Consider the following 26,656-nt stretch of genomic DNA (forward strand, 5'->3'; position numbering starts at 1 on the left):
ATCAGCTGTCCATTGATGTAAGTGGGGTGTTAAAGTCCCTCACTATTATAGTGTTACTGTCGATTTCTCCTTTTATGGCTGTTAGCATTTGCCTTATATATTGAGGTGCTCCTATGTTAGGTGCATATATATTTACAATTGTTACATCTTTTTCTTGGGTTGATTCCCTTGATCATTATGTAGTGTCCTTCTTTGTCTCTTGTAATAGTCCTTATTTTAGAGTCTATTTTGTCTGATATCAGTATTGCTACTCCAGCTTTCTTTTGATTTCCATTGCATGGAAAACTTTTTCAATCCCCTCACTTTCAGTCTCTGTTTGTCCCTAGATCTGAAGTGGGTCTCTTGTAGACAGCATATATACAGATCTTGTTTTTGTGTCCATTCAGCCAGTCTATGTCTTGGTTGGAACATTTAATCCTTTTACGTTTAAGGTAATTATCAATATGTATGTTCTTATTGCCATTTTGTTAATTGTTTTGGATTTGGTTTTATAGGTCTTTTTTTCTTCCCTTCCTCTTTTGTTCTCTTCTCTTGTGATTTGATGACTATTTTTAGTGTTGTGTTTGGATTGTTTTTCTTTTTTGTGTGTGTATCTATTGTAAATTTTGGTTTGTGGTTACCACGAGGTTTTGATATAGCAGTCTATATTTATATACAAGATTGTTTAGTTTGCTGGTCTCTTAATTTCAAATGCATTTCCAATATCCTGCATTTGTACTCTTCTCTTCTCACAATTGCTGGTTTTGATGTCATACTTGTGTGTGGATGATTTCCTGCCTTTACTGTATGACTGCCTTTACTGGTGAGCTTTCCCATTTGTAATTTTTTTGCTTCTAGTTGTGGCCATTTCTTTTCCATCTAGAGAAATTCCTTTAGCATTTGGTATAAAGCTGGTTTGGTGCTGCTGAATTCTCTTAGCCTTTGCTTGTGTAAATTTTGATTTCTCTGTCGAATCTGAATGAGAGCCTTGCTGGTAGAGTATTTTTGGTTGTAGGTTATTCCCTTTCATCACCTGAAATATATCATGCCACCCCCTTCTGGCCTGAAGAGTTTCTGCTGAAAAATCAGCTGATAACATTATGGGGATTCCCTTGTATGTTATTTGTTGCTTTTCCTTTGCTGCTTTTAAAGTTTTCTCTTTGTCTTTAATTTTTGCCAGTTTGATTAACATGTGCCTTGGTATATTCCTTCTTGGATTTATCCTATATGGGACTCTCTGCACTCGCTGGACTTGAGAGAGTGTTTCCTTTCCCATGTTAGGGAAGTTTCTGGCTATTATCTCTTCAAATATTTTCTCAGGCCCTTTCCCTCTCTCTTCTTATTTTTGGACCTCTATAATGTGAATGTTGGTGTGTTTAATGTTGTCCCAGAGGTCTCAGACTGTCCTCATCTCTTTTCATTCTTTTTTCATTATTCTGTTCCATAGTAGTGATTTCCACCAATCTGTCTTCCAGCTCACTTATTCGTTCTTCTGCCTCATTTATTCTGCTATTGATTCTTTCTAGTGCATTTTTCATTTCAGGTATTGTATTGTTCATCTCTGTTTGTTTGTTCTTTAAATCTTCTAGCTCTTTATAAAACATTTCTTATATTCTCTTGGTCTGTGCTTCCATTCTTTTTGCAAGATTTTGGATCATCATTACTCTGAACTCTTTTTCAGGTGGATTGCCTGTCTCTACTTCACTTAGCTGTTCTTCTGGGATTTTATCTTGTTCCTTCATCTGGAGCATATTTCTCTGCTGTCTCACTTTGTCTATCTTTCTGTGTTTGTGGTCTCCATTCTTCAGGCTGCAGGATTGTAATTCTTCTTGGTTCTGGTGTCTGCTCCCTGGTGGGTGAGGTTGGTGTGGGGATTTGTGCAGGCTCCTGGTGGGAGGGACTGGTACCTGCTCACTGGTGGGTGGAGCTGAATCTTGTCCCTCTGGTGGGCAGAGCTGTGTCAAGGAGTGTGTTTATTGGCAGCTGTTAATTCAGGAAGACTTTAGGTAACCTGTCTGCTGATGGGTGGGGCTGTGTTCTCACCCTGTTTGTTGTTTGACCTGAAGCATCCCAGCACTGGAGCCTGCAGGCTGTTGGATGGGGCCAGGTCTTGGTGCCAAAATGGCAACTCCAGGACAGCTCATGTCAATGAGTATTCCCTGGGGTATCTGCCACCAGTCCTTGCCCTCACAGTGAGCCACAGTTGACCCCTGTCTCCCCAGGAGAGCCTCCAAGACCCACAGATAGGTCTGGCCCAGGATCCTATGGAGTCACTGCTTTGCCCTTGGTCCCAGTGCACGTGAAAGCTTGTGTGCGCCCTCCAAGGACAGAGTCTCTGCTTCCTCCAGTTCTGTGGAACTCCTACACTTAAGCCCTGTTGGCCTTGAAAGCCAAATGTTCTGGGGGCTCCTCTTCCCAATGCCAGACCCTCAGGCTGGGGAGCCTGACGTGGTGCTCAGAACTCTCACTCCTGTGGGGGACTTCTGTGATGTAGTTATTTTCCAGTTTGTGGGTCACCCTCTCAGCAGTTATGGGATTTGATTAAATTGTGAAAGTGCCCCTGCTACCATCTCACTGTGGCTTCCTCTTTGTCTCTGTGTGTAGAATATCATTTTTGGTAGGTTCAAGTCTCTTTTGTTGATGGTTGTTCAGCAGCTAGTTATGATTTTGGTGTTTTCATGAGAGGAGGTGAGCTCATATCCTTCTACTCTGCCATCTTACTGCTCCAGAAGCCTGAGGGTCAGTGTGATACAATGGCAAGCGTACTCTATTTGAAGACTTGGGGCCAAGTCTAGGCTTCCTTTTTACTTTCCCTCTGGCCCCGGGTAAGTCATTTAATTTCTCTGGGTCTTCCTCCAGGCTTAAAATATCACTGACTCTAAACAAAGAACTTTGGGCTGTGCACGCCCAAGCATGGCCACACAGCCTGGGCCTCCTCCTCTTTGCTCCCCAAGGAGCAGTCACTACCTGCTCTGAAGGAAACTGCTACCAGGCCTGGCAATTTCTTAAAATAAGACAATGATGAAGGTTGCCACATTGTTTGACACTTCCTTTCATGAAAGATTTTGCTTTAGCATTCAAGGCTGTTTGATAGCATTTTACCCACTGTAGAATTTCTTTCAAAATTGGAGTTAATCTCTGCAACCCTGCCACTGCTTTATCAACTAAGCATTTGTAATGTTCTAAATCCTTTATGCTAATTTCAACAATCTTCACAGCATCTTCACCAAGAGTAGTTTCTATCTCAAGAAACCACTCTCTTTGCTCATCCATAAGAAGCATCTCCTCATCTGTTGAAGTTTTATCATGAGATTGAAGCGATTTAGTCGCATCTTCAACCTCAACTTCTAATTCTAGTTGTCTTGCTATTTCTACCACCTCTGTAGTTCCTTCCTCTGCTAACGTCTTAAACCCCTCAAAGTCATCCATGAGAGTTGGAATTAACTCCTTCCAAAATCCTGTTAGTGTTGATATTTTGACTTCCTCCCATGAATCACAAATGTTCTTACTGGTATCTAGAATGGTGAATCCTTTCCAGAAGGTTTTCCATTTACTTTGCCCAAATCCATCAGAGGAATTGCTATTGATGGCAGCTATAGCCTTATGAAATGTATTTCTTAACTAATAAGACTTGAAAGTCAAAATTATACCTTGATCCATGTGCTGCAGAATGAAAGTCATGTTAGTAGGCATGAAAACAACATCAATCTCATTGTACACCTCCATCTGACCTCTTGGGTGACCAGATACCTTGTCAATATGCAGTCATATTTTGAAAGAAATGTTTTTTCTGAGCAACAGTTCTCAACATTGGGCTTAAAATATTCAGTAAACCATGTTGTAAACAAATGTGCTGTCATCCAGGTTTTGCTGTTCCATTTATAGAACATAGGAAGAGTAAACTGAGCATCATTCTTAGAGACCCTAGGATTTTTGGAATGGTAAATGAGCACTGGTTTCAACTTAAAGCTACGAGGTACATTAGCCCCTAACAAAGTCAGCCTGTCCTTTGAAGCTTTGAAGCCAGGCATTGACTTCTCCTCTCTAGCTATGATAGTCCTAGATGGCATCTTCTTCCAATAGAAGGCTGTTTCATCTGCATTGAAAATCTGTTGTTTAGTGTAGCCACCTTCATTAATTATCTTAGCTAGATCTTCTAGATAACTTGCTGCAGCTTCTACATCAGCACTTGCTGCTTCACCTTGCACTTTTCCTTAAACCTCATTAACCAAGCACTGCTAGTTTCCACCTTTTCTTCTTCAGCTTCCTCACCTCTCTCAGCGTTCACAGAATTGAAGAGAGTTAGGGCCTTGCTCTTTCTTTCTTTCTTTTTTTTTTTTTTTGCAGTACGCAGGCCTCTCACTGTTGTGGCCTCTCCCGTTGTGGAGCACAGGCTCTGGACGCGCAGGCTCAGCAGCCGTGGCTCACGGGCCTAGCCGCTCCATGGCATGTGGGATCTTCCCAGACCGGGGCACGAACCCGTGTCCTCTGCATCGGTAGACGGACTCTCAACCACTGCGCCACCAGGGAAGCCCGGGCCTTGCTCTTGATTAGGCTTTGGCTTAAGGGAATGTTGTGGCTGTTTTGATCTTCTATCCAAACCACTACAACTTTCTCCATCTCAGCATTAAGGCTGTTTCACTTGTTTGTCATTCATGTGTTTACTGGTGTAGCACTTTTAATTTCCTTCAAAAACTTTTCCTTTGCATTCAAAACTTGGCTAACTGCTTGGTGTAAGAGGCCTAGTTTGTTTTGATATACCTTCTTCACCAAGCGTAATCATTTCTAGTTTTTGATTTAATGTGAGAGATGTGTGACTCTTCCTTTCACTTGAATATTTAGAGGCCACTGTAGGGTTATTAACTGGCTTAAATTCAACATCCTTGTGTCTCAAGGATTAGGGAAGCCTAAGGAGAGGGAAAGAGACAGGAAAACAGGCTGTCGATGGAGCCGTGAGAAAATACACAACATTTATAGATTGCTTGCCACCTTATATAGGTGCAGTTCCTGGCACTCTAAACAATTACAATAGTAACATCACAGCTCACCATAACAAATGAATAATGAAAAAGTATTATAATTTACTTTGCGAGAATTGCCAAAATGTGATACAGAGACACGAAGTCAGCAAATGCTATTGGAAAAAATGGCGCCAATAGACTAGCTTGACACAAGGTTGCCACAAAACTTCAATTTGTAGGGGCTTCCCTGGTGGTGCAGTGGTTAAGAGTCCGCCTGCCAATGCAGGGAACATGGGTTCGTGCCCCAGTCTGGGAAGATCCCACATGCCACGGAGTGGCTAGGCCCGTGAGCCATGGCCGCTGAGCCTGCGCGTCCAGAGCCTGTGCTCCCCAACGGGAGAGGCCACAACAGTGAGAGGCCCGCGTATCGCAAAAAAAAAAAAAAAAAAAGGAGGCAATCACTCAGAATCTTCACTTAGCCCAGAATGAAAATAATTTAATTTCTTTATCTAAATCTGGTTATAAAAATGTAAGGTTACATTTCAAGAGATAACATATACATCCTCCAGGATGAGGTAAGTCTGATTTTCGTATGTCCTTGCAAATGAGAACAGAATTGTAAAGGGTGACCAAGAAAACACAATATGAAGAAGATAAATATGCGGTATGATAAAAATTAATAAATAATTCCCTCATCTGAGCTAGATCCATAACCAGGACCTGTGACCCTGAAGTCAGTGACGTGATTTGGACCTGGCTTCCAGGGAGCCCACCATGGGGAAGGGCCTCCTGTATCCATTCTGGATGTTCACTGCACAACTGCCACACCATCCATTTATTGTTCATTAATTCATTCATTTACCCACTCATTTACATAACAAACAGGATTATTGAGTACAGGCCCTCCTTTCCCTAGCTGCTGACGATACCAATGCTCCTGTCCTCAAGAAGTTCAACCAAATGTAAGAGACATTGGCATGTGAATAACGAATATGAGAAATGTATACAGGATGGGACACTCAAATATATTTTGGGTGTAACAACAGAAAGATAGAATTGAAAAGGTAAATAGGGGGTTATAAAACAACCAAGATGAGGGAGAACACTCCAGGCTGAGGAAACAGCAGGTGTCAAGGCAAGACAATCCGAAGTAAAACTGTCCCTCAGGCCAGACATGGAGAGATAGAGTCATGGTGTGAGAGGCCTTATACCCATGTTAATGTTATGACATGGGGTTTCCAACTTTATTAATTTTTTTCTCATGGTAAAATGTACAGAACATAAAATTCACCATGTTAACTATCTTTAAGTGCACAGTTCAGCTTTAAGTACATTCACATTGTTGTGCAACCATCACCACCATCCATCTCCAGAACTTTTTCATCTTCCCAAACTGAAACTCTGGACCCATTAAACATTAACTCCCTACTCTCCTTTCCCCCCAGCCTCTGGCAACCACCATTCTACTTTTTGTCTCTATGTATTTGACTATTCCAGGTACCTCTTTTAAGTGGAATCATAGAATACTTGTACTTTTGTGTCCGGCTTATTTCACTTAGCATCATGTCTTCAAGATTCATCCTGTTGTAGCATGTGTCAAAATTTCATCCCAAACTCTTTTGTTCATGGGTCAGTTAAACTGTTCTGAGGAAGTACCTCCAATGCATGGGTGGTATTAATGTATCACATACATGATAAAGAATACACAAAATAGATATTTTCAAAGGATAAGACTAAAAGATTAACTTATTTTTTTCTTTCATAATGAATTTTCTTGAAACCGCCCTCTGGGCTGCCTGTACCTCTGTTTGGACACTACTGCTAGAGAACATGTAAAAGCATTGTGGAATATCAAGCAGAGGAGCAATATAGTTTGACACTATGACCCAGCTTTCCATCAGACATTCTCCTCCTGCTGTGTGCTCTGTAGTTAGTGAGGAGGGGCAGGTTTCAAAGACTAGATAATTCAAATCATTAGGTTTGTATTTTTAGAGTGGAATGTTCTAGTGAATCTAAGTGTACCTCTCATTCATTGCAATTGCATATCATTCTAACTTCATTCCACATAAAACATTTTGTTGAAAAGCATAAAATAACACAGCTACTGGAAAGCACTTACTGGTCACTGTTGATTTTAAGATTGCAGGTGAATGTGCTGGTAGAATTTAAGGGTATCTTGATGTTTTGGAGTATTGTTCAAAATTGTATCCAAGTCAGCCTATTCCTTAAAAACAAACCACAAAAGAGGTACTACTAAAATCTGGGGTTAGAACAGCAGAGATTGCATAGTGGTTGAAAAAGCATGGACCTTGGAGTCAAGTAGACCTCAGTATAACTCTGACGTTACCGCTTACTAGTTGCGTAACGCTGGGCAAGTGTCTACACCTCTTGTAGCCTTAATTTTATTATCTATAAATATTTGACAATAACTTCTTACCAAAGTTGTTAAGAGCATGAAATGATGTAATGTACCCACATGCCTAGTACAGATGCTAGTTGTATTAGTGTCATCTTTTTCAGCTATGAACCCCAGGCGGGAAAACCAATTTTATTACCTTGTTCCATGCACTAGGACATGTTTAATCCCTCTTTCTGGAATGCCCTCTTCCCCCCAGAAAAAAATACAAACTGGATTTCAAGATTCAGATTTCAGTGTCTCTTATTTTGACATTTTAGAGGTCCAATTAAGCTCTTTCTCATCACAATCCCTATATTGATTTACTTGTGTCTCTAATATATTAATAACCACTAATTTCCGGTCAGTGTTGTGATGAGCTGACCAGTTCCCCTTCAGGAAAAAAAGGACTTCTTGCCCCACTGCTGGGAGTGTCACCAGCAGACAGCTCATTTTCAGGAATTATCTCAGATGAGAGCACTTCTCAGGTCATGCTCCCTTTCCAAGGTGGCCCCATCCAATAACCTGAAGGGTGATGATATAAGGGCCCAGGTTCTTCACAGCACTGTGACAAGTCCAAAGGATCATCTCGTCTTCAGAACTTGCCTTAGAGTTGGCTAAGGCTTTCACTGAGACCAGATCACAGCTCAAGCTCTCTCTCTTTCTCCCTATCTTCTGCCTGCCCCTTCTCTTGCCCAGGTGGTGATCATAAGAACATTCCCTAATAAACCTCCTGCACCCAAATTTCCAACTCAGAATCTGCAACCCAGGAACCCAAACTGCAGCCTTACCTCAGGCACTTATTGCTACAATCATTGGTTCACTTCCTGTCTCACTCCACAGGCTGGGTTCACTTCTGGTTACTTTTATATTCTCAGGATCTAGTTGGTGTTAACCATGTATTAACTTGTCAGATAAATGCTTGTTGGATAAATTCATTAAAACTGAGATTTCATTTTCTTTGGCCAAGGAATTCTATTTTCTTCTTTAATTAAGTTTATTTATTTATATTCTCTATTTTTACAGAAAGAGAAGTTAGAGGAGTTAACTCAAAAATTGACTCCAATTAAATAGTGGGGAAATGGGAATGACAGAATTGTAAAAGCCAATATACCAATGATACAGATCAATATAGTTATAATGAGTCATGGAATCATTTTAAATCATTGAGTAAGTAGTCTTTGAGCTGAGCATCTACCATATACCAGGAACTGCTTAAGTGTTAAAATAAGACTAACTCTCTACTCCCAAGGAAAATTATGTTCAAGTGGAAGAGAGGGGCAAAATAGAATAGAAAAGCATAATTCCAGAGAGCAACAGGTAGTATGAAGGTCACTGAAAGGGATTAGAAAATACCATCCCAAAATATACCTCTCTGGCATGTTGATTACTTTGAACTGAAGGCAATTGAGAAGCAGCGGGTTCAGGAAGAGCTCTATGCCCTCCCTGTGTCAGGAAGAGGAGAGAATTCTTGTCACTGGAGACAGGGAGTTGACATCAAGATGAGTCTGTACAAACAGATCTTACTGAAATAACCCTTGTATTCCATTAGTTTCCACCATATGTTTCCTGTTCACTTCCCCACAGTTTAATACCCTTAGCTCAAACCCCCTTTTCCTTTGTCTTGCCACATTTCCACAAGTTATCACTCTTTGTTAAAATGATATATAAGCCCCTGGGTCTAACTGCTTTGGGATTCTTGCTTCTTTCTATGAAACCCTCTGTGCCATGTATAAATATTAACATCAAATAAAATGTGCATGCTTTTTCTCCTGTTATTCTGTCTTCTGTAAGTTCTACTCACATGTCCCAGCCACAGAACCTAAGAGGAGAAAGGAAAGGTCTTTCCTCTTCTACACAGCTGTAGGTAGAAAGGTCAGGAAGGACTCTCCCAGAAGGTGAGCAGAGATCTCAGTGATGAGAACCCATACTTGCAGATATTTGGAGGAAAAGATTGGGGGGTGGGGGGGAAGTAGCTAATAAAAGGCCAGGCATTAGGTACAAAACTGACTTTACGTTTCAGGCAGCTAAATATATACACTAAATTGCTTGTTTTTATCTGGAAAGGGGGCATATTCTAATTTTTAAGAAGAGCCAAAGTTTTTCCTTGAATAAAACTGGATGGCACTGAGAGAAGTAAACAATGTCTTCATCAACTATTTCACAACAAAGACAGAAGCAGAAATCTGTGCCAACTTCTATAGTGACACTGGAGACCTAACATTGAAAAGCATTCAGGAAAGACCATTTCTCTGAAGGGTACAATGGCTCAGCGTGCTTAGAGCAGCAGCTAGATGACGTGACCTTTAGGTTTTCTTCTTTACGTAAGAGCTGGATGTCAGACAGTCAAGATTATATTTGCTCTCAAGGGCCTCAGTCCAGGTATCACAGAGTATTCATTTCTTCTCTGACTCATTAATCAAGAAAAAAATTGTTCAGAACAACCTGGGACAAAGGCTTTAATCATAACACTCTATTTTCCTGCTGCATTTAAGACTCACAATTTAGGCTGACTTCATAGAATTCTATTGAAATATCACCTACCTAGGTAAAGAACTACTTGTTTCCAGTATATAATTCCATTCTTTTCATTTGCAAATGTATACACCACCATCACCACCACCCACTGCTATAAAATAGGGTTTTCAGTTTTGTGGATGCATGTTAAGTTTTATTGAGATACCAATAAATGAAACAGGCATAAAATTAAGGAAATAGTGTCAAGATATCCAAGGAAGTGGGAAATGGAGATGATTAAGCTATTACAATAGGGCAGGTTTGCTTAACCTAACTTTGTAATTTTGTTTCCCGACAATTAAACCAAAAGATAACATTTATTAAACAGCAACAACACACCAGCAGAGGCATGTCACAATAATAACAGAGAAAGAACGTGAATTCCAAAGTAAAAAATTTAGCAGGTCGAGTTTTATCATAGTAGCAGAGGAATGTCATCACATCACAAAACATGTATTGCAACCCTCAAAGTGCTTTGACTTCTCATTACTAATATACCCTACAGATTAAATACCTACTAAGTCAATGAATGAGTTGCATTTAATTTTGTAAATATTTAAAGCACCTATGATGAAATCCAAGCTCTACCACCTGAAGGAGTTTAGGACATGCCACCCCCAAATTTGTTACTTTAGTACATTGATCATTTTGAGCTGAAAGCACTTGAAAAGCAGCAAATACAGGGAGAGGCTTTCTCTTCACTCCCTTATCTGCCTAGAGACAGATCCTCCAAAAGGAGCTCAACTGTCAACCAGGGGACGTTGACTTCTCTCACAGGACAGGAGACTAGAAGTGACACCACAGCCAGACAGACTTTGTCACCAACTATTACGTATCCCTGCGGTTCTTCTAAGGGCTGATTCATCTTTCCTAAAATTATTTACTCTCCCCTAAGTGGCCTACATTTTTCCTCTCCTTCCCCTATTAAGATAGTATATAAGCTCTCCAATCCTAACCTTTTTTGAGTTATTCACTTCTTTTTTCCTGTGATGCTTCCCGGCATGAAACATTCAAAATGAATACCCTCGTATACTTTTTCTCCTGTCAAGCTGCCTATTGTTTGTTTAGCTCATAGGCCCAGCTATTGAATGTAGGAGGGTAGAGGGAAAGTCATTTCTCCTTTATATACCTATTTTTTCAACTATAAAACCCCAACTGAAAAGGTGTTGGGATCAAATAACAACGCGTGAAAGCCCCTGGCTGACACGGCTTCTGGCGGATGACAGTCACGATGTCTTTCCTTCCCTCCTCTTCCCTTCCTTTCCTCTTTCCACAACCTAGTATAAAAAGAAAGCTATATCCTGAATGTAGATAACAGTCATAAGTAGCCCCCTTTTTGGGCCTGGAGCAAGTGTATAAACGGAGGCTGCATACCTTATCTACATATTTAAAAGTTGTAAGTCAAGCTGGCAAATTGTTAAATAAAATACGTTATATCCTTCCATCTTGAATAAATATACCTTCATAACAATCTGGAAGGCCAAGTTCAAGATTAGATCTCTCAGATCCCTCGGAGTTTCATGCCAAAATTTAGCAGGAGGCCCTGGGCACAATCCCTCTCCCCAGTCATGAGGCCTGTATCCCTACCCTTCCCTCTACCAGCTCCTCCACCCACAAAGGGCCTGGTAGGCATGGTGTGAACACCCCAGCATGATCGAGCTCCAGACACACTTCCATAACCGACTGGCCCTGAAGCCAAAGGGTGTGCCCACCAGCAACCACAGTCTGTCCTAAGGAGAAAGGGATTGGGAGGAGGTCCCAACAGGCCTTGGTGGCAGTGATTGGGACCAGTTGAACAGAAAATTCCATGGTCCCAGATGCCCTGAACTTAGTCTAGAAATGAGGTTAAGGATCCCAGGCAGCCAGGAACCTTGGCCCCAAGGACTCCTCACCTGCTTGGTGGAGAGGGGGCCACAGGGGGGGCGCTCTAAAGCTCCACCTGAAGCCAAGTCTTGCCTGGTGCTCAGGGTGATACTGCTGACAAGTTTAGCAATTCTTGCAATAATCCACCATCACCAGGAAATCAATACCCACAAAAACACTGAAGTTAATATGATTAGGGTATCAAGAAAAAGTAATTCTATAAAAAGACCGTTTTCCCTTTTCCTGTATCAACAGAAGCAAAGATGAATGTAGCTTGAGTGCTTTTCTCTCACTCATCTTTTCCCCAACTATATCACTATTTTAAGGTTCATTTCTATCTGTGCTTAGCACATCTGAATTTTCTCTCTCCCTCTTCCTCTCCTTCCTTTCTTCCATTAGCTCATACCTCCCGCTTGATTTCTCATTTTGTGTTTTGATAAACCCATCATTTTTATGGACAAAAAATAGAATTAGAAGCTGTGTTTGCTACCTTTAAAAAAGTTATATCTAGAGGTACATCAGTTAAATATGGAAGGAATAAATTTTCCCATCACAATGTGGTAGTAGTGGAATAGCTCAAACTTTCTTGATTTCTGGGACTCACTTTATTTGATCCAATGTGTCCTCTAAAAACTGCAAAATACCTTTACTGGAAAAGAAAGAAAGTAAAATATCATGCTTCTTTTGGGTTTCTATGCATGCAACGAGAGAGAAGTTACTTAGCTTTAACAGTGCCTTTACACTGTTAACAGTCACATTACTGATCCAAGTACTTCCCATTTCACTAAAGGCAGGTAAAGGGGAAGGAGTTACTTTTACAGTACTCAAAGAACAGGCAGGAACAAAAGGGACTCATAGCACCAGGAGAGAACCATGCACGAACAGCTGGACAATTACTTTTATTCCACTCTTCATTACCCCTTGAACAAAAATCACCAAATCTTCCAGTGTTAACAGCTCATCCTCCTCACTTACAGGTTAGTTTTTATTCTTAAAAATCATCACAAATTGGGCTTCCCTGGTGGCGCAATGGTTGAGAGCCTGCCTGCCGATACAGGGGACACGGGTTCGTGCCCCGGTCCAGGAAGATCCCACATGCTGCAGAGCGGCTGGGCCCGTGAGCCATGGCTGCTGAGCCTGCGTGTCCGGAGCCTGTGCTCCGCAATGCAAGAGGCCACAACAGTGAGAGGCCCGCGTACCGAAAAAAAAAAATCATTACAAATTGACTGTTCCCATAATCTGACCAAGTCTAACTTAGTCTTTGAGCCATTTGTCCTCATACTGCAAAATATCTTATTCCGTATAAAGTCCATGCAGGAGAGTGGTTCATTTATTGTCACCATAGTGAGAACATTTCAGGATTTCATAAAAACAACCAATCAATCCTTTTATAATGAAAATGATATGATAGCCTTTGCGAAAAAGAAAACATCGCAGACCTAACATGAATTTGAGATGTGATTTTTTGTTGTTGTGTTATCTGCAGCTGTGAGGACATTTAACCCACCCGCTCTCACTCTTTCACCTGATACTAGCAAAAATATGCACTGGCCAAAAAATTAACCAGAAGCTTAGCATGGCCACAGAGGATAAAAGTAACTGACCAACTATCTTAGTCGATTTGGGCTGCTGTTACAAAAATACCACAAACGGGGTGGCTTAAACAACAAACATTTGTTTTTCACAGTTTTTGCAGTTGAGAAGTCCAAGATCAAAGTTCAAGGTGCTGGTAAGGACCCCCTTCCTGGTGGACAGATGTCAGACTTTTCAAATCCTCACACGGCAGGGAGCAGAGAGGGAGGGAACAAGATCTCTCGTGTTTTATGAGGGCACTAATCCTATTCATGTGTGCTGACCACGATTCCAAGGGCAAAGATGGAACAGTTAAGGAGAAAGATAGGGTGCCTTTCATGGACTGGCGGGGGTGGGCGTGAGAGATGGGAGGGGAAATGTGTCGATAATAGACAATAAATAAGGAAACAAACAACATAATTTCAGACAGAGATAATCCCAGTGAAGATGTTAAAATACCCTTCTCTCCCCATTCTGCACCTCCACCCCATCCCCACTTACCATCTCTGAACGACAGTGTTTTCCGACAACCTCTCCACCCAATCCTGAATAGACCATTTCCTCCTTCTGCGGATGCCCTGATCCCATGTCTACCTCTCGCCTGCACCTTTATTGTATTTGTTTACCTGTCTTATCTTTCCCTACGAGACTTCAGGCCCCTTTGGAGTAAAGGTCAGACACTTTTTCTTAATGATTTTGTAGTTGTTATTCCTGGCCCATATTATGTTTTTTGCTCACCGTATAACATATTCAATAAACGCCAATTAACTGAACGAACCTGTTGAAGGAATAAGGATGCCACTAACTGTAGCTAGCATTGAACTATTATTGTGCAACTTGAGGCTTAGGAATGACTACATGGATGTGATCACAATCTTTTACAAAGATTTTATGATAATCTCATTAGAATCATGTTCTAGTGTTTAATTTAGTAGCTCTCACCCCCTGTACGATCTAAAAAATATTACAGCTTAGGATTCACACTACTAAAGCGACGTCGGTCAGAAATTGAATGAAACGGATAAACTGTATAGTTAAGAGGTGAGCCCAGGGACACCGAAGAACGATGTAACATTTCCCAGAACCCTAGAGAACTTGCTTCCAGAGACAGAACAGTAAATTGTATTACTCAGATAGCAACACAGCCCTGAAGGACAACCAACTAAATAATTTGAGGCTGCTTTCCAGTATTGGAAAGCACACTGTGACCTCACGATGGCTTTGCTTCGGGGCCATCTGTCTGAGGGCTCTAACTAGCTCAGGTCTTTATTCAGTGCCTCCCAGGGAACTGCCAGTTCCAAGGTAGGCAGAGGAAAAACTCTTGGTATTGCAATAATAAAGAATCTCTTAAGGTGGTTTAGGACTCATCTACATGATAAAGGGTAGAGTCCAGATGAGAGAGTGCAAACCACAGAACTGATTGCTTCCAACATTGATGAGAAAATGCCTTCTACTGTTGCCAAACCAGTTACAGAAGAATCATACTAAAAGCTCTATTAGACATTAGGTATCAGCCTTGGACTTTATTAAGAGTTACATCTTTAAAATGTTACTTATCAGGAGGTCAGCCTATCTTTACAGCTCTGATGTGCTCCTCTACGCTCCCTGATGATTTTTCTCCAGCACAGTCAGGTCTAGGACCATGGATTAACTCCTGCGTCTTTCCTTCCACCTTCAGAGACAGGATCCAACAGAGCACAGGAAAACCACAAATCCAGTGGAGTACATAAGAAGCCTGAAGTCTTCTGCAAAGTAACCAACAAATATCTACTGTATTCTGTGGCCACAGACTTATGTTTTTTTAAGCTAAGTTTAGGAAGAGAATAGCAAAAAGTATTCCCATTTTTATTTTACTAATGGAAAATCTGGATCAAAAAGATGCTGAATTAGTGAACCTTGGAAAGAAGAAACATGTTATTAGGGAAAAAGCAGGCTTTTCCTGAATTCCTTATTTGTGGTCTCTTCATCAAAAGACAGAAAAGAGTTGAAACAGATTAGTAGATTAGTAAATTTGGGCTAACACAAGGCAAGTCCTGTTCTAACATTATGGTACCCATCATTCCTAAAATTAAAAATAGCTACTATTTATGGAGCACATGCCATGTGTCAGCCAATATTCTAGGTGTTTCATGTACTTACCTAATTTCATTCTCCCAATAACACTGTGTGGTAAGTATCATTATCCTATTTTCACAGATAGAGAAACAGAAGCTCAGAAATTTTAAGTGATTTGCTCAGTCTTATAGGTAGTAAATTGAAGAGCCAGGATTGGAAACCAAATATACGTGACTTTAAAATTTGCATTTTTTCCAGTTTATACATGGCCTTGAGAAAATTAATTTCAAAGCTCAAATAGTACCCCTTCCCCATTAAAAAAAAAAAACCAACCATCTTTAAGGACAAGACTTGACTTTGCATTTTAATCCTGAGTTATCAGGATTTTTTAAAAGCATTAACTCATAGTAGGAAGCTTTAAAGATTTAATTTAAATGCATTTAACTTACTTAATTTAATTAATTTGCATCACTAAGTCCACGCACATTTTTTGAGGAAAGAGACCTTCTAAGTACAAGCTTGTCCCATTGGTCGCTCTAGCCTCATTGTAGTTTTTCAATCCGGAATGACAGCTCATGGTAGGATTATGAGAGCTTAAACACAATGTGCCTCAAAGTGGGAGAGACAGGTTCTGGGGGATCACGTAACAGGTACTGCAGTGGCTACTTAAAACGTTGCACAGCATCCACATCAAAATGATGTTTACTAGACCAAATGACCTTTGAGAAAAAGGGAGAAGTAAAAGAGAGGGTGGATGGGAAGGGAGAGCAATTCAGGGCCTGAAACAGGACATGTTATATTAACTGTGCCAATTATCTTATGACCATCACGAAATAACTGAAGTTATTTCCTCAGCAGTCATTCAATCTAAGAGTGCTAAACGTCTCTTACCATATTTGCATGTTATTCGATTCACTCTAAAGGAATGAACACCTATGTGATTTTCAAGAAATCCTATTATACTATCCGATGACTATAACATCCCTTATTTTCCCAGACATAATTGTAGTTTCAGGCCCCTATTTAATATAACCACAGTCACAGTTCAGTACAATTACCTAGATAGATCTCCTGGTGTGACATCTCACACCTGTCTATTGAGATAAACTATCTTTTGTAGGTTTCTAAATCATTTGCTTTCTAGTGCTTCCCACGTCTTAAATTGGGTGCAGGAGGGAGAAGAAAAGAGGAATGTGGCAGGAAAAGAAAGACATGACAATATTAAGAATAATTCAGAATTGCTTTTTTTTTTTTTCGGTACGCTGGCCTCTCCCATTGTGGAGAGCACGCTCCGGACGCGCAGGCTCAGCGGCCATGGCTCACGGGCCCAGCCGCTCCGCGGCATGTGGGATCCTCCCGGACCGGGGCACGAACCCGTGTCCCCTGCATCGGCAGGTGGACTCCCAACCACTGCGCCACCAGGGAAGCCCCAGAATTGGCTTTTTAACTATGGAAGGACATAATAAATTTCTCCTACAACTTGTGAATTAGATTTACTTTCATTTTCTTATTTTCTTACTTTCCTCCTTATAGAGGAAGGTAATGTTTGATTTTCTCCTCTGCCTTAATTGCTTCCTTTGCAAGTGGAAGAGTAAGAGGAAAAGAGCTGGGAGTGCAGGAACCAAGGCCATGGGTTTTTTGTAGGTTACCTTGTAATTTCTGGTTGTACTCGGTCCTGTGAGACTGGCTCCTCGTCAAGGTACCAGAGTAGTCCCCAGGAACACTGCTCTCAACCACAGGGTCAGTCTTCCTTCTCTCCAGCATATAGAGCCTGGGCCTCGGGAAGGGCATACTCTTTTTCCTGGTGCCCATAGTTTCTTTCCCGGGGGCTTCTTTGGGCTCCATGGGAGGCATAGACCAGCTCTAGGGGCCAGCGGGCAATGGCTGGCTGCTAAAGGGCCTCAGGGTAAATGTTAAAGCCGCCAGCCTGAGGAGCTTAACTGCCCCCTCCTAACCAACCGGCTTCACTCCAGGGTTACCTAGCTGTGACTGCCCTCCACGGAGTCCCAGGGCTCCACCCCTATGAGGTCATTCTTTTTTATACCTAGAATCCAACAGGGGAAGCTGCCACCTGTTACCTGAGAGACCTGCCGAACCGAGCTAGGCAAAGCAGGGCTGCGCTGCAACATGCTGCTGAAGCAAACAAACATCCCATTGTGTGGGCCGAGGGCTGGGAGTCCGGGGAAAGGAAAGCGAACAAGGTGAGGCGGGAGGAGGGGAAGCGCGCGTGTGTGTACCCAGCGGCTTATGGGTTCAGTGTGGGCCGCTGGGTGTGTACAGGTGCGCTGGGACACTGCGTTGCGGTTCTGCTGCCCCGAGCCAGACGGGGCTCGGGGCTGACTCTCAGCTAGTCACCCACAAGTGACCGCGGAGCTAGTGTGGAGCCATGAGAATTTGCATTTGCATCACAACAGTGGGGACAGGATCGTTTTTTTTAAGGATTACTGTGCGCCCTCAAAGTCATGCTTCCGCCTTTAAACACCGAACATTCAGAGATTATTTGCTAAAAACGTACTTGCCAAACCCTGATCCGCATTCCTGAGGAAACAAGGGTTTGCACTGGAGAGGGGTTCGGCTGCAGGAGCCAGAGGAGGGAAAGGTCTAGAGCCTTTCCGATTTCTTGCTCTCCACGTGCTGCCCTAGCCTGAAATTAGTCTTTTCAGTCCCAACCCCGTCCTTCTGGGTCCTGATCCTTGGGAAAATAAGCACTGGGCCAGGGTGTGATTTCTGTAAGATCTTTTCCCGACCCTTTCGCAGATGGAGTGTCCGAGAAAGGCAGCTCACCTGAGGAAAATAAGAGGAGGGAAAATTTTTGAAACTGAGAAGAGACTCTAGACAGTGGAAAGGCCTGGGGGCGGGGAGGAGGGTAGAAAGGCAAATAGTGACGGGCCTTTCATTAGTTTTTTTGAAGTTGTTTTTCCTCGTATTTACTGAGATTTCTCAAGGGGAAAATTCTCAGAAGCTCTGGGAATGTGCCAAGTGTTTTATATGCCCTCGTTAAAGAAAAGAGAGACCCTGAGGAGGAAAATAGATTCTTTTTTATTGCAGTGGGACTGCCAAAATCTAGCTTTGTGCTGTCCACTCTGAATCATGGTTAACTCTTGTTAGACAAGGTTTATAAATGAGGAAAAAGAGGGAAAAACCATTTTTCCAACTCAGGATGCGTGGGCTGAATACAATTTGCATAATTATCTTAGAAGATAAATGACAAATCTTCACCCACTATAGAGACATCTATATATAGCTTGGCATATTGAATGGCTTGTATTTAATATAATTGATAGTCTCTTTTTTTTAACAAGCCCTCCCAAATACATTTAATAAATGCTTTTCAAGGCACATTCTGCGAAGATGTAAAATCAGCTTTTTTGATTCACATTAAAAATGTCTCAATTGTATTCTAATATTATATATACATATATGTATATGATATGTTTGTGTGTATTTGCCTGGGTACTAGCAGACATATACTCTTAAATATAGTACTACTGCAAAATTGTGCAATTAAAAATACAGGACTTATGGGAAATATGGGGTTAGGGTTAGAGCACTCAAAAGCTTTGTCAGTGATCCATTTTTAAAAAAAAGATAAAAAACTAAAAAAAAATGGTAGCACAGTTTTACAAGTGATAAATGGTTAAGAAATACAGAAATATTACAATAAATGTGGCATTTTGTGTTGAAGAAGCACTGACGTTTGCTTGTGGAAGTGGGTATTAGAAGGGTTACAGCTTCTGAGTCATAATAAAATGATGGAAGCAGTGATATTTGAAAATCAGATGGAAATGTACATCACCAGATGTGGATGGGTGTGGCTAGTCCCACAGGCCATGAACTGAAGTCGCTGGTAATCTTGAGGGGTGTTCACGTGTGAGTTTTATGTCCTCCCCTGTAGCTCAGGGCACCTGGGTACAGTTTTCTGCATTCACCTAGTGTTTCAAGTAGACGAAATCGCACATAAGCAAATGTGAAATTGTGTTATGCTCAAACAGTTCCCTAATATAACAGTTTTGTTGGAACAAACTTGTTTTCAAAACAAGCATTATAACAGAACTGACTGTAGTAGCTTTATTATATTTTAGAAACTTCATCAATTGAGAAGATACATAATATAGCTACCATGAATTCAGTAGTAAATATATTTTTCAATTTATTCACAATAGTTTCTATGTTAACTTTAAAAATAATAGATAAATTCTTTCAAAACCACCTTTTAATCAATCAGTGAATGGCGCAGACCTCGTTAGTTGTTTTCTCAGTATTCATTCCTACCACCTCCCACTCCATGCGATTCATGGCCAACAGACACTTATTTTGTTCAGGGTAACATTAGGCTTGGTCAATCATAATGATAATTTTGTGTCCATTTTCTAGTCTCTTTTGTCACTAGAGGTGGCCATGTAATCCTAGTCCTGGCAAGTGAGACCTCAGTGGTGGTCTGCTAGAATGAGGGTAGGAGTTGGTTCTGGGAAAGCTTTTGCTTCTCTAATAAAAGGTGTAGAAACAGCTGGCTTCAACCTTCCCCCTTTGTTCAAACTTGATCACAGGTGTAATGCATGGAGCAGCTGCAGCCACCTGTGTCCATAAGAAAAGACGGGAGAACCATGGGCTCTGATAACATTGAGCTACTAACCAATATTAGTGGCCATCCACCTTTAGAGTTTCTGTTAAGAGGATAAAAAAGAACCTCCTGTCCTAAAGCCACTGTTAGTTGGAGTTCTTGTCAGTACGTTTCTAAGGAATTCAACAGAGAGTGCTTGATATAAAATGAATTCACAGTTCTTTTGCTTATGTATTTGACACTGTTCAAGCCAATGTGTTTAGAATCACCAGCATAAAACATGGTTTACCTTTGCTGCCAATAAAAACAGCTGGGTTAAAAAGATTTTGGGTGTTTTGTCACTGAGGCATTTTCTAGAACATGAATGAGACTGGAGGAAAAAGGCTTCTAATTTGTCTGTTTTATATTTTATGACAGAGGTACAAAAGTATTTCCATACAAGGATTTTATATTACTTAATAAAATATTGATATTAAGACTCTTAAATTAATTTTACTGGGAGTAAGGAGCAAGCAGTTCATGGCTCATTATTTAAAAAAATACTAGGTAGTGAATCCAAGACTCAGTTTTAATTTTGGCTAAATCAGCTTCATGACACTACAAGTGACCTAGTTTCTCTCAGTCCCAACTTCTTCACCTGCAAAAGTTAATAATGAGTTAGCCATTAGTGCTATTCACTGAATATATTCACAGAGTGCTGCACTGCCCTGCACCCTTTCAACTTAGGTGTGGCCGTGTAACTTGCTTTAGCCAAAGAAACTGATTAAAAGTGATGTGTGACCTAAATGAGGAGGAAATCCAAAAAAGAGGGAATATATGTATACGTATAGCTGATTCATTTTGCTGTGCAGTAGAAACTAACACAACATTGTAAAGCAACTGTACTCCAATAAAAAAATTTTTTTAAAGTGATATGTGTTACTTCTGGAAAAACGTTAAGAACAGGTGTGTGATTTGCTACAGCTTTCTTTCCCTTGTCCATGGTGGCTGGCAAGATTCCAGGCAGCGGATGAGTCCTGGAAGAAGGATGATTTGGAGCAGAGCCCCAGTCACCCCATAATGGTTGTGTAGTTTGAGCATGAAAGAATTCTTTGCTCCCTTAAGCTACTGAGACTTGGGGCTGTATTTTTCTCTTTTTACTACTTCAACATAAACCTAGACTATCCTTATTGTTGTAGGGTGTAGAGTAAATGATACATAAATCTTCTTCTGGTCTGGCATTATACGATTTCCAGATTCTAAGATCCAGTGTTATTAGGTTGTAAAACTCCTAATTCCAAAACAGAAATCACATCTCTTGAATATAGTCATAAATAAATTGGACTGGGGGAAGGAAAAGAACTTACTAGTTTAAGTTAGGAACTTATTATAGGAGTACAGGCAAGAAATGCTTGGACTAGGGTAGTGGTGGTAGAGATGGAGAAATGCTGATGGATTCAAATACATCTTAAAAGTTGAGCTGACAAAACTTGAATATAGTTGATTGAGGCTAATGAGTAAGAAGAGGAATGAAGGGTGAATTCCAGGTTTTAATAGTGACTAATTGAGAGGATATTGGTGCTATATGCTAAAACAGGAAGAAAGAAGGACAAGGGGAAGAGGAAGTTTGGTGGGGTTGTCAAGAATTCCATTTAAGAATAGACTAAGTTTAAGATGGCTGTAAGATATTCAAGAGAAATGTCAGGTAGGCTTTGGATTTGTAAATTTGGTGTCACTATTTAGATCTTAGATTAAAAATTGGGAGTCATCATAATATATATAATATTTAAAACCATGCATTGATGAGACCATTTAGGAAGAAAATATATCCAGAAGAGAAGGACCAAAATCAAGCCCTAAAGAACTCTAAGTTTGAAGGTAGGGTTGGAGGAAACCCAGCAAAGTAGGCAGAATAGCCATTGAGGTGGGAAAAAAAAGCAGGAGAATGTTGCATCACAGAAGTCTGGAAGCAAGTTTTTCCAAAATGAAGGAGTAGTCAGTCTGCTGAAAGGCCAAATCAAATGAAAATAGAAAATAATTCTTTGAATTTGGCACAATGTTGATCATTTACAAACTTTTCAAAAGCAGTTTCAGTAATGGGGTAGAGGTATAAGCCACAATGGAAGGGACTCCATGAAAGGAGTAAGGAAGTTGAAACACGTGGGAATAACACTTCTGAAGAAGTTTGCAATAATTTGTTATTATTAGGTAACTACTATATATAAGGATTATACCTAGGTAAAATAGTGAGGAAGGAAGAATCATATCCATATTTACAAAATTGGAAACAGGTTCAGAGAAGTTGAATAATTTTCCCAAGATGACACAACTCATAAATAATGGAGTCAAGACTCAAATTCAGGCCTTTTTGTTGTTGTTGTTTTTTTTTTGCGGTACGCGGGCCTCTCACTGTTGTGGCCTCTCCCGTTGCGGAGCACAGGCTCTGGACGCGCAGGCTCAGCGGCCATGGTTCACGGGCCTAGCCGCTCCGTGGCATGTGGGATCTTCCTGGACCGGGGCACGAACCTGTGTCCCCTGCATCGGCAGGCGAACTCTCAACCAATGCGCCACCAGGGAAGCCCCAGGCCTTTCTTTTATAGCAAAGCCTGAGGTCTTAGCCACTTTGCTACATGTAAAGCGCCAGCAAACTGCCTGACATACAGCAAGTACGCACATGCACTTTTCAGCATTAGAAGTATCTAGGAACAATTCTCATTACCTATCCTTTATTCCTTGGGATGAATCTGAGGGATCTGAAATCTCATCTACATCTCAAGTGATTTTCACGCACAGTTAAACTTGGACAATTCCTGCAAGCATTCTCCTTGTCTCCAGCGTCTCTCTACTCCAATTCATCTTGCCCAATACCTCTTGAATTTCCTTTCTAAACCATAAATTAGATCAAGTCATTCTTCAGATTAAAAAGCTTGATGGATGGTTTCCCACCACATGTAGAAGGAAATCCAAACATTCTCTAGGCTTCAATCAGACTGTCTAGTTTCATTTCTGATTACTTACTATTCTAGTTATTGATTGCTGAATAACAAATCACCCCCAAAACAGTTGCTTAAGGCAATGATTGTCATTGTGTTAGCACTCACAATTTCTGTGGGTCAGGAATTAAGGGAAGGCTTAGCCAAGCAGTTCTGGCTCAGGTCTCTCATGTCCTTGTAGGTAGATGTTGGCAGGAGGTGAAATAGCAGGCCGTCAGAACAGCTGCGGGTTGACCAGGCAGACTTCTCTTCTCATATGGTTTCAGGGCCTCTTTGATCTCTCCACGTGGCTAGTTTGGGCTTCCTTTCCAGCATGGCAGCCTTAGGGAAGTCAGGTTGCTTACACTGTGGCTCAGGGCTGCAAAGGGGAGAGTGTCCACCCTTAAGACATATCCTATGAAGTCACATAGTGTCACTTCCAACCTAGTCTCAGAGCCTACCCAGGTTCAAGGAGAGGGAACACAGACCCTACCTTCTCAATGAGAGGAGTATCAAAGTCATGTTATGAGAAAAGCTTACAGAAGGGGAGAAAGTGCTGTCTTTGGAAAATGCAATCTGACTCATACATACCCATCACATTCGCCATATTCTAGTCTCTTTTAGGATTGATTTTATTCAAGCTGTTTCTTTTACTTGGAATAGCTCTCCCCATCCTGTGAAGTCCTACTCATCCTTCAAGCCCCAGCTTAAATGTCCCCTCTTCTGTGACATTTCCCTTCTGTCCCCTGAGAAGAGTCACTCACACCCACCTCTGGAATCACATAGCGGCATACCTCTATCATAGCAGAGGGAGCTGTGTATATTCTGTGACTTGTTAGATTATGAGCTCTTCAAGCTATTTGCCTTTGAAATCTCATGACTAGCAATATGAGATCAATGGATGTTTGTTGCCGTGGGGGTCAGGAATAGCAGCTTAAGGTCTTGTGCAACCTGCTAATTCATGGGGACAGGCTTAGCTGTGAGTCACAGTATTTTTTTGTTCTCTGTCTGATTAGTACTTTCTTTCCCAGAAAAGGGGGGTATAGATCTGGAAACAAAGGAGAAGATCAGGGAATATTACTTCCTCAAAGATGAGGTCATTAATGCATTTGTGAGATGCAGTTTTGAGAGCTCCCTATTCAACTATAAATTGTTCATAGTGACCCGGTTAACTTGTAGGTGTGTTTTTTTTTTTTTTTTTTAAAACGTCTTTATTGGGATATAATTGCTTTACAATGGTGTGTTAGTTTCTGCTTTATAACAAAGTGAATCAGTTATACATATACATATGTTCCCATATGTCTTCTCTCTTGCGTCTCCCTCCCTCCCACTCTCCCTATCCCACCCCTCCAGGCTGTCACAAAGCACCGAGCTAATATCCCTGTGCCTTGCGGCTGATTCCCCCTAGCTATCTACCTTACTACGTTTGTTAGTGTGTATATGTCCATGACTCTCTCTCGCCCTGTCAAAGCTCACCCTTCCCCCTCCCCATATCCTCAAGTCCGTTCTCCAGTAGGTCTGCGTCTTTATTCCTGTCTTACCCCTAGGTTCTTCATGACATTTTCTTCCCTTAAATTCCATATATATGTGTTAGCATACGGTATTTGTCTTTTTCTTTCTGACTTACTTCACTCTGTATGACAGACTCTAGGTCTATCCATCTCATTACAAATAGCTCAATTTCGTTTCTTTTTAAGGCTGAGTAATATTCCATTGTATATATGTGCCACATCTTCTTTATCCATTCATCCGATGATGGGCGCTTAGGTTGTTTCCATCTCTGGGCTATTGTAAATAGAGCTGCAATGAACATTTTGGTACATGACTCTTTTTGAATTTTGGTTTTCTCAGGGTATATGCCCAGTAGTGGGATTGCTGGGTCATATGGTAATTCTATTTGTAGTTTTTTAAGGAACCTCCATACTGTTCTCCATAGTGGCTGAACCAATTCACATTCCAACCAGCAGTGCAAGGGTGTTCCCTTTTCTCCACACCCTCTCCAGCATTTATTGTTTCTAGATTTTTTGATGATGGCCATTCTGACTGGTGTGAGATGATATCTCATTGTAGTTTTGATTTGCATTTCTCTAATGATTAATGATGTTGAGCATTCTTTCATGTGTTTGTTGGCATTCTGTACATCTTCTTTGGAGAAATGTCTATTTAGGTCTTCTGCCCATTTTTGGATTGGGTGGTTTGTTTTTTTGTTATTGAGCTGCATGAGCTGCTTGTAAATTTTGGAGATTAATCCTTTGTCAGTTGCTTCATTTGCAAATATTTTCTCCCATTCTGAGGGTTGTCTTTTGGTCTTGATTATGGTTTCCTTTCCTGTGCAAAAGTTTTGAAGTTTCATTAGGTCCCATTTGTTTATTTTTGTTTTTATTTCCATTACTCTAGGAGGTGGGTCAGAAAGGATCTTGCTGTGATTTATGTCATAGAGTGTTCTGCCTATGTTTTCCTCTAAGAGTTTGATAGTTTCTGGCCTTACATTTAGGTCTTTAATCCATTTTGAGCTTATTTTTGTGTATGGTGTTAGGGAGTGATCTAATCTCATACTTTTACATGTACCTGTCCAGTTTTCCCAGCACCATTTATTGAAGAGGCTGTCCTTTCTCCACTGTACATTCCTGCCACCTTTATCAAAGATAAGGTGTCCATATGTGCGTGGGTTTATCTCTGGGCTTTCTATCCTGTTCCATTGATCTATCTTTCTGTTTTTGTGCCAGTACCATACTGTCTTGATTACTGTAGCTTTGTAGTATAGTCTGAAGTCAGGGAGCCTGATTCCTCCAGCTCCTTTTTTCGTTCTCAAGATTGCTTTGGCTATTCGGGGTCTTTTGTGTTTCCATACAAATTGCGAAATTTTTTGTTCTAGTTCTGTGAAAAATGCCATTGCTAGTTTGATAGGAATTGCATTGAATCTGTAGATTGCTTTGGGTAGTAGAGTCATTTTCACAATGTTGATTCTTCCCATCCAAGAACATGGTATATCTCTCCATCTATTTGTATCATCTTTAATTTCTTTCATCAGTGTCTTATAATTTTCTGCATACAGGTCTTTCGTCTCCTTAGGTAGGTTTATTCCTAGATATTTTATTCTTTTTGTTGCAATGGTAAATGGGAGTGTTTTCTTGATTTCACTTTCAGATTTTTCATCATTAGTATATAGGAATGCCAGAGATTTCTGTGCATTAATTTTGTATCCTGCTACTTTACCGAATTCATTGATTAGCTCTAGTAGTTTTCTGGTAGCATCTTTAGGATTCTCTATGTATAGTATCATGTCATCTGCAAACAGTGACAGCTTTATTTCTTCTTGTCCGATTTGGATTCCTTTTATTTCCTTTTCTTCTCTGATTGCTGTGGCTAAAACTTCCAAAACTATGTTGAATAAGAGTGGTGAGAGTGGGCAACCTTGTCTTGTTCCTGATCTTAGTGGAAATGCTTTCAGTTTTTCACCATTGAGGATGATGTTTGCTGTGGGCTTGTCATATATGGCCTTTATTATGTTGAGGAAAGTTCCCTCTATGCCTACTTTCTGCAGGGTTTTTATCATAAATGGGTGTTGAATTTTGTCGAAAGCTTTCTCTGCATCTATTGAGATGATCATATGGTTTTTCTCCTTCAATTTGTTAATATGGTTTATCACATTGATAGATTTGCGTATATTGAAGAATCCTTGCATTCCTGGAATAAACCCCACTTGATCATGGTGTATGATCCTTTTAATGTGCTGTTGGATTCTGTTTGCTAGTATTTTGTTGAGGATTTTTGCATCTATGTTCATCAGTGATATTGGCCT

The 26,656-nt window shown here is 40.8% G+C and overlaps 1 protein-coding gene across 1 annotated transcript in view; it reads right to left on the minus strand.

The window, feature by feature from the left end:
* ARHGEF38 (Rho guanine nucleotide exchange factor 38) overlaps positions 1-17,549 on the minus strand; it is a 154,922-nt gene extending 137,373 nt beyond the window's left edge. The window contains exon 1 of the mRNA XM_022567071.3: positions 16,992-17,549. Coding sequence (XP_022422779.2) covers positions 16,992-17,196 — 205 coding nt within the window. The 5' untranslated portion in view covers positions 17,197-17,549. The remainder of the gene's footprint in view (positions 1-16,991) is intronic.
* Between the last annotated feature and the right edge of the window lie 9,107 nt (positions 17,550-26,656).

The sequence above is a fragment of the Delphinapterus leucas genome, chromosome 5 (assembly GCF_059928025.1).
Source record: "Delphinapterus leucas isolate spDelLeu-1000000601 "Yukka" chromosome 5, BTC_Dleu_Yukka2, whole genome shotgun sequence".
Classification (NCBI taxonomy): Eukaryota; Metazoa; Chordata; class Mammalia; order Artiodactyla; family Monodontidae; genus Delphinapterus; species Delphinapterus leucas.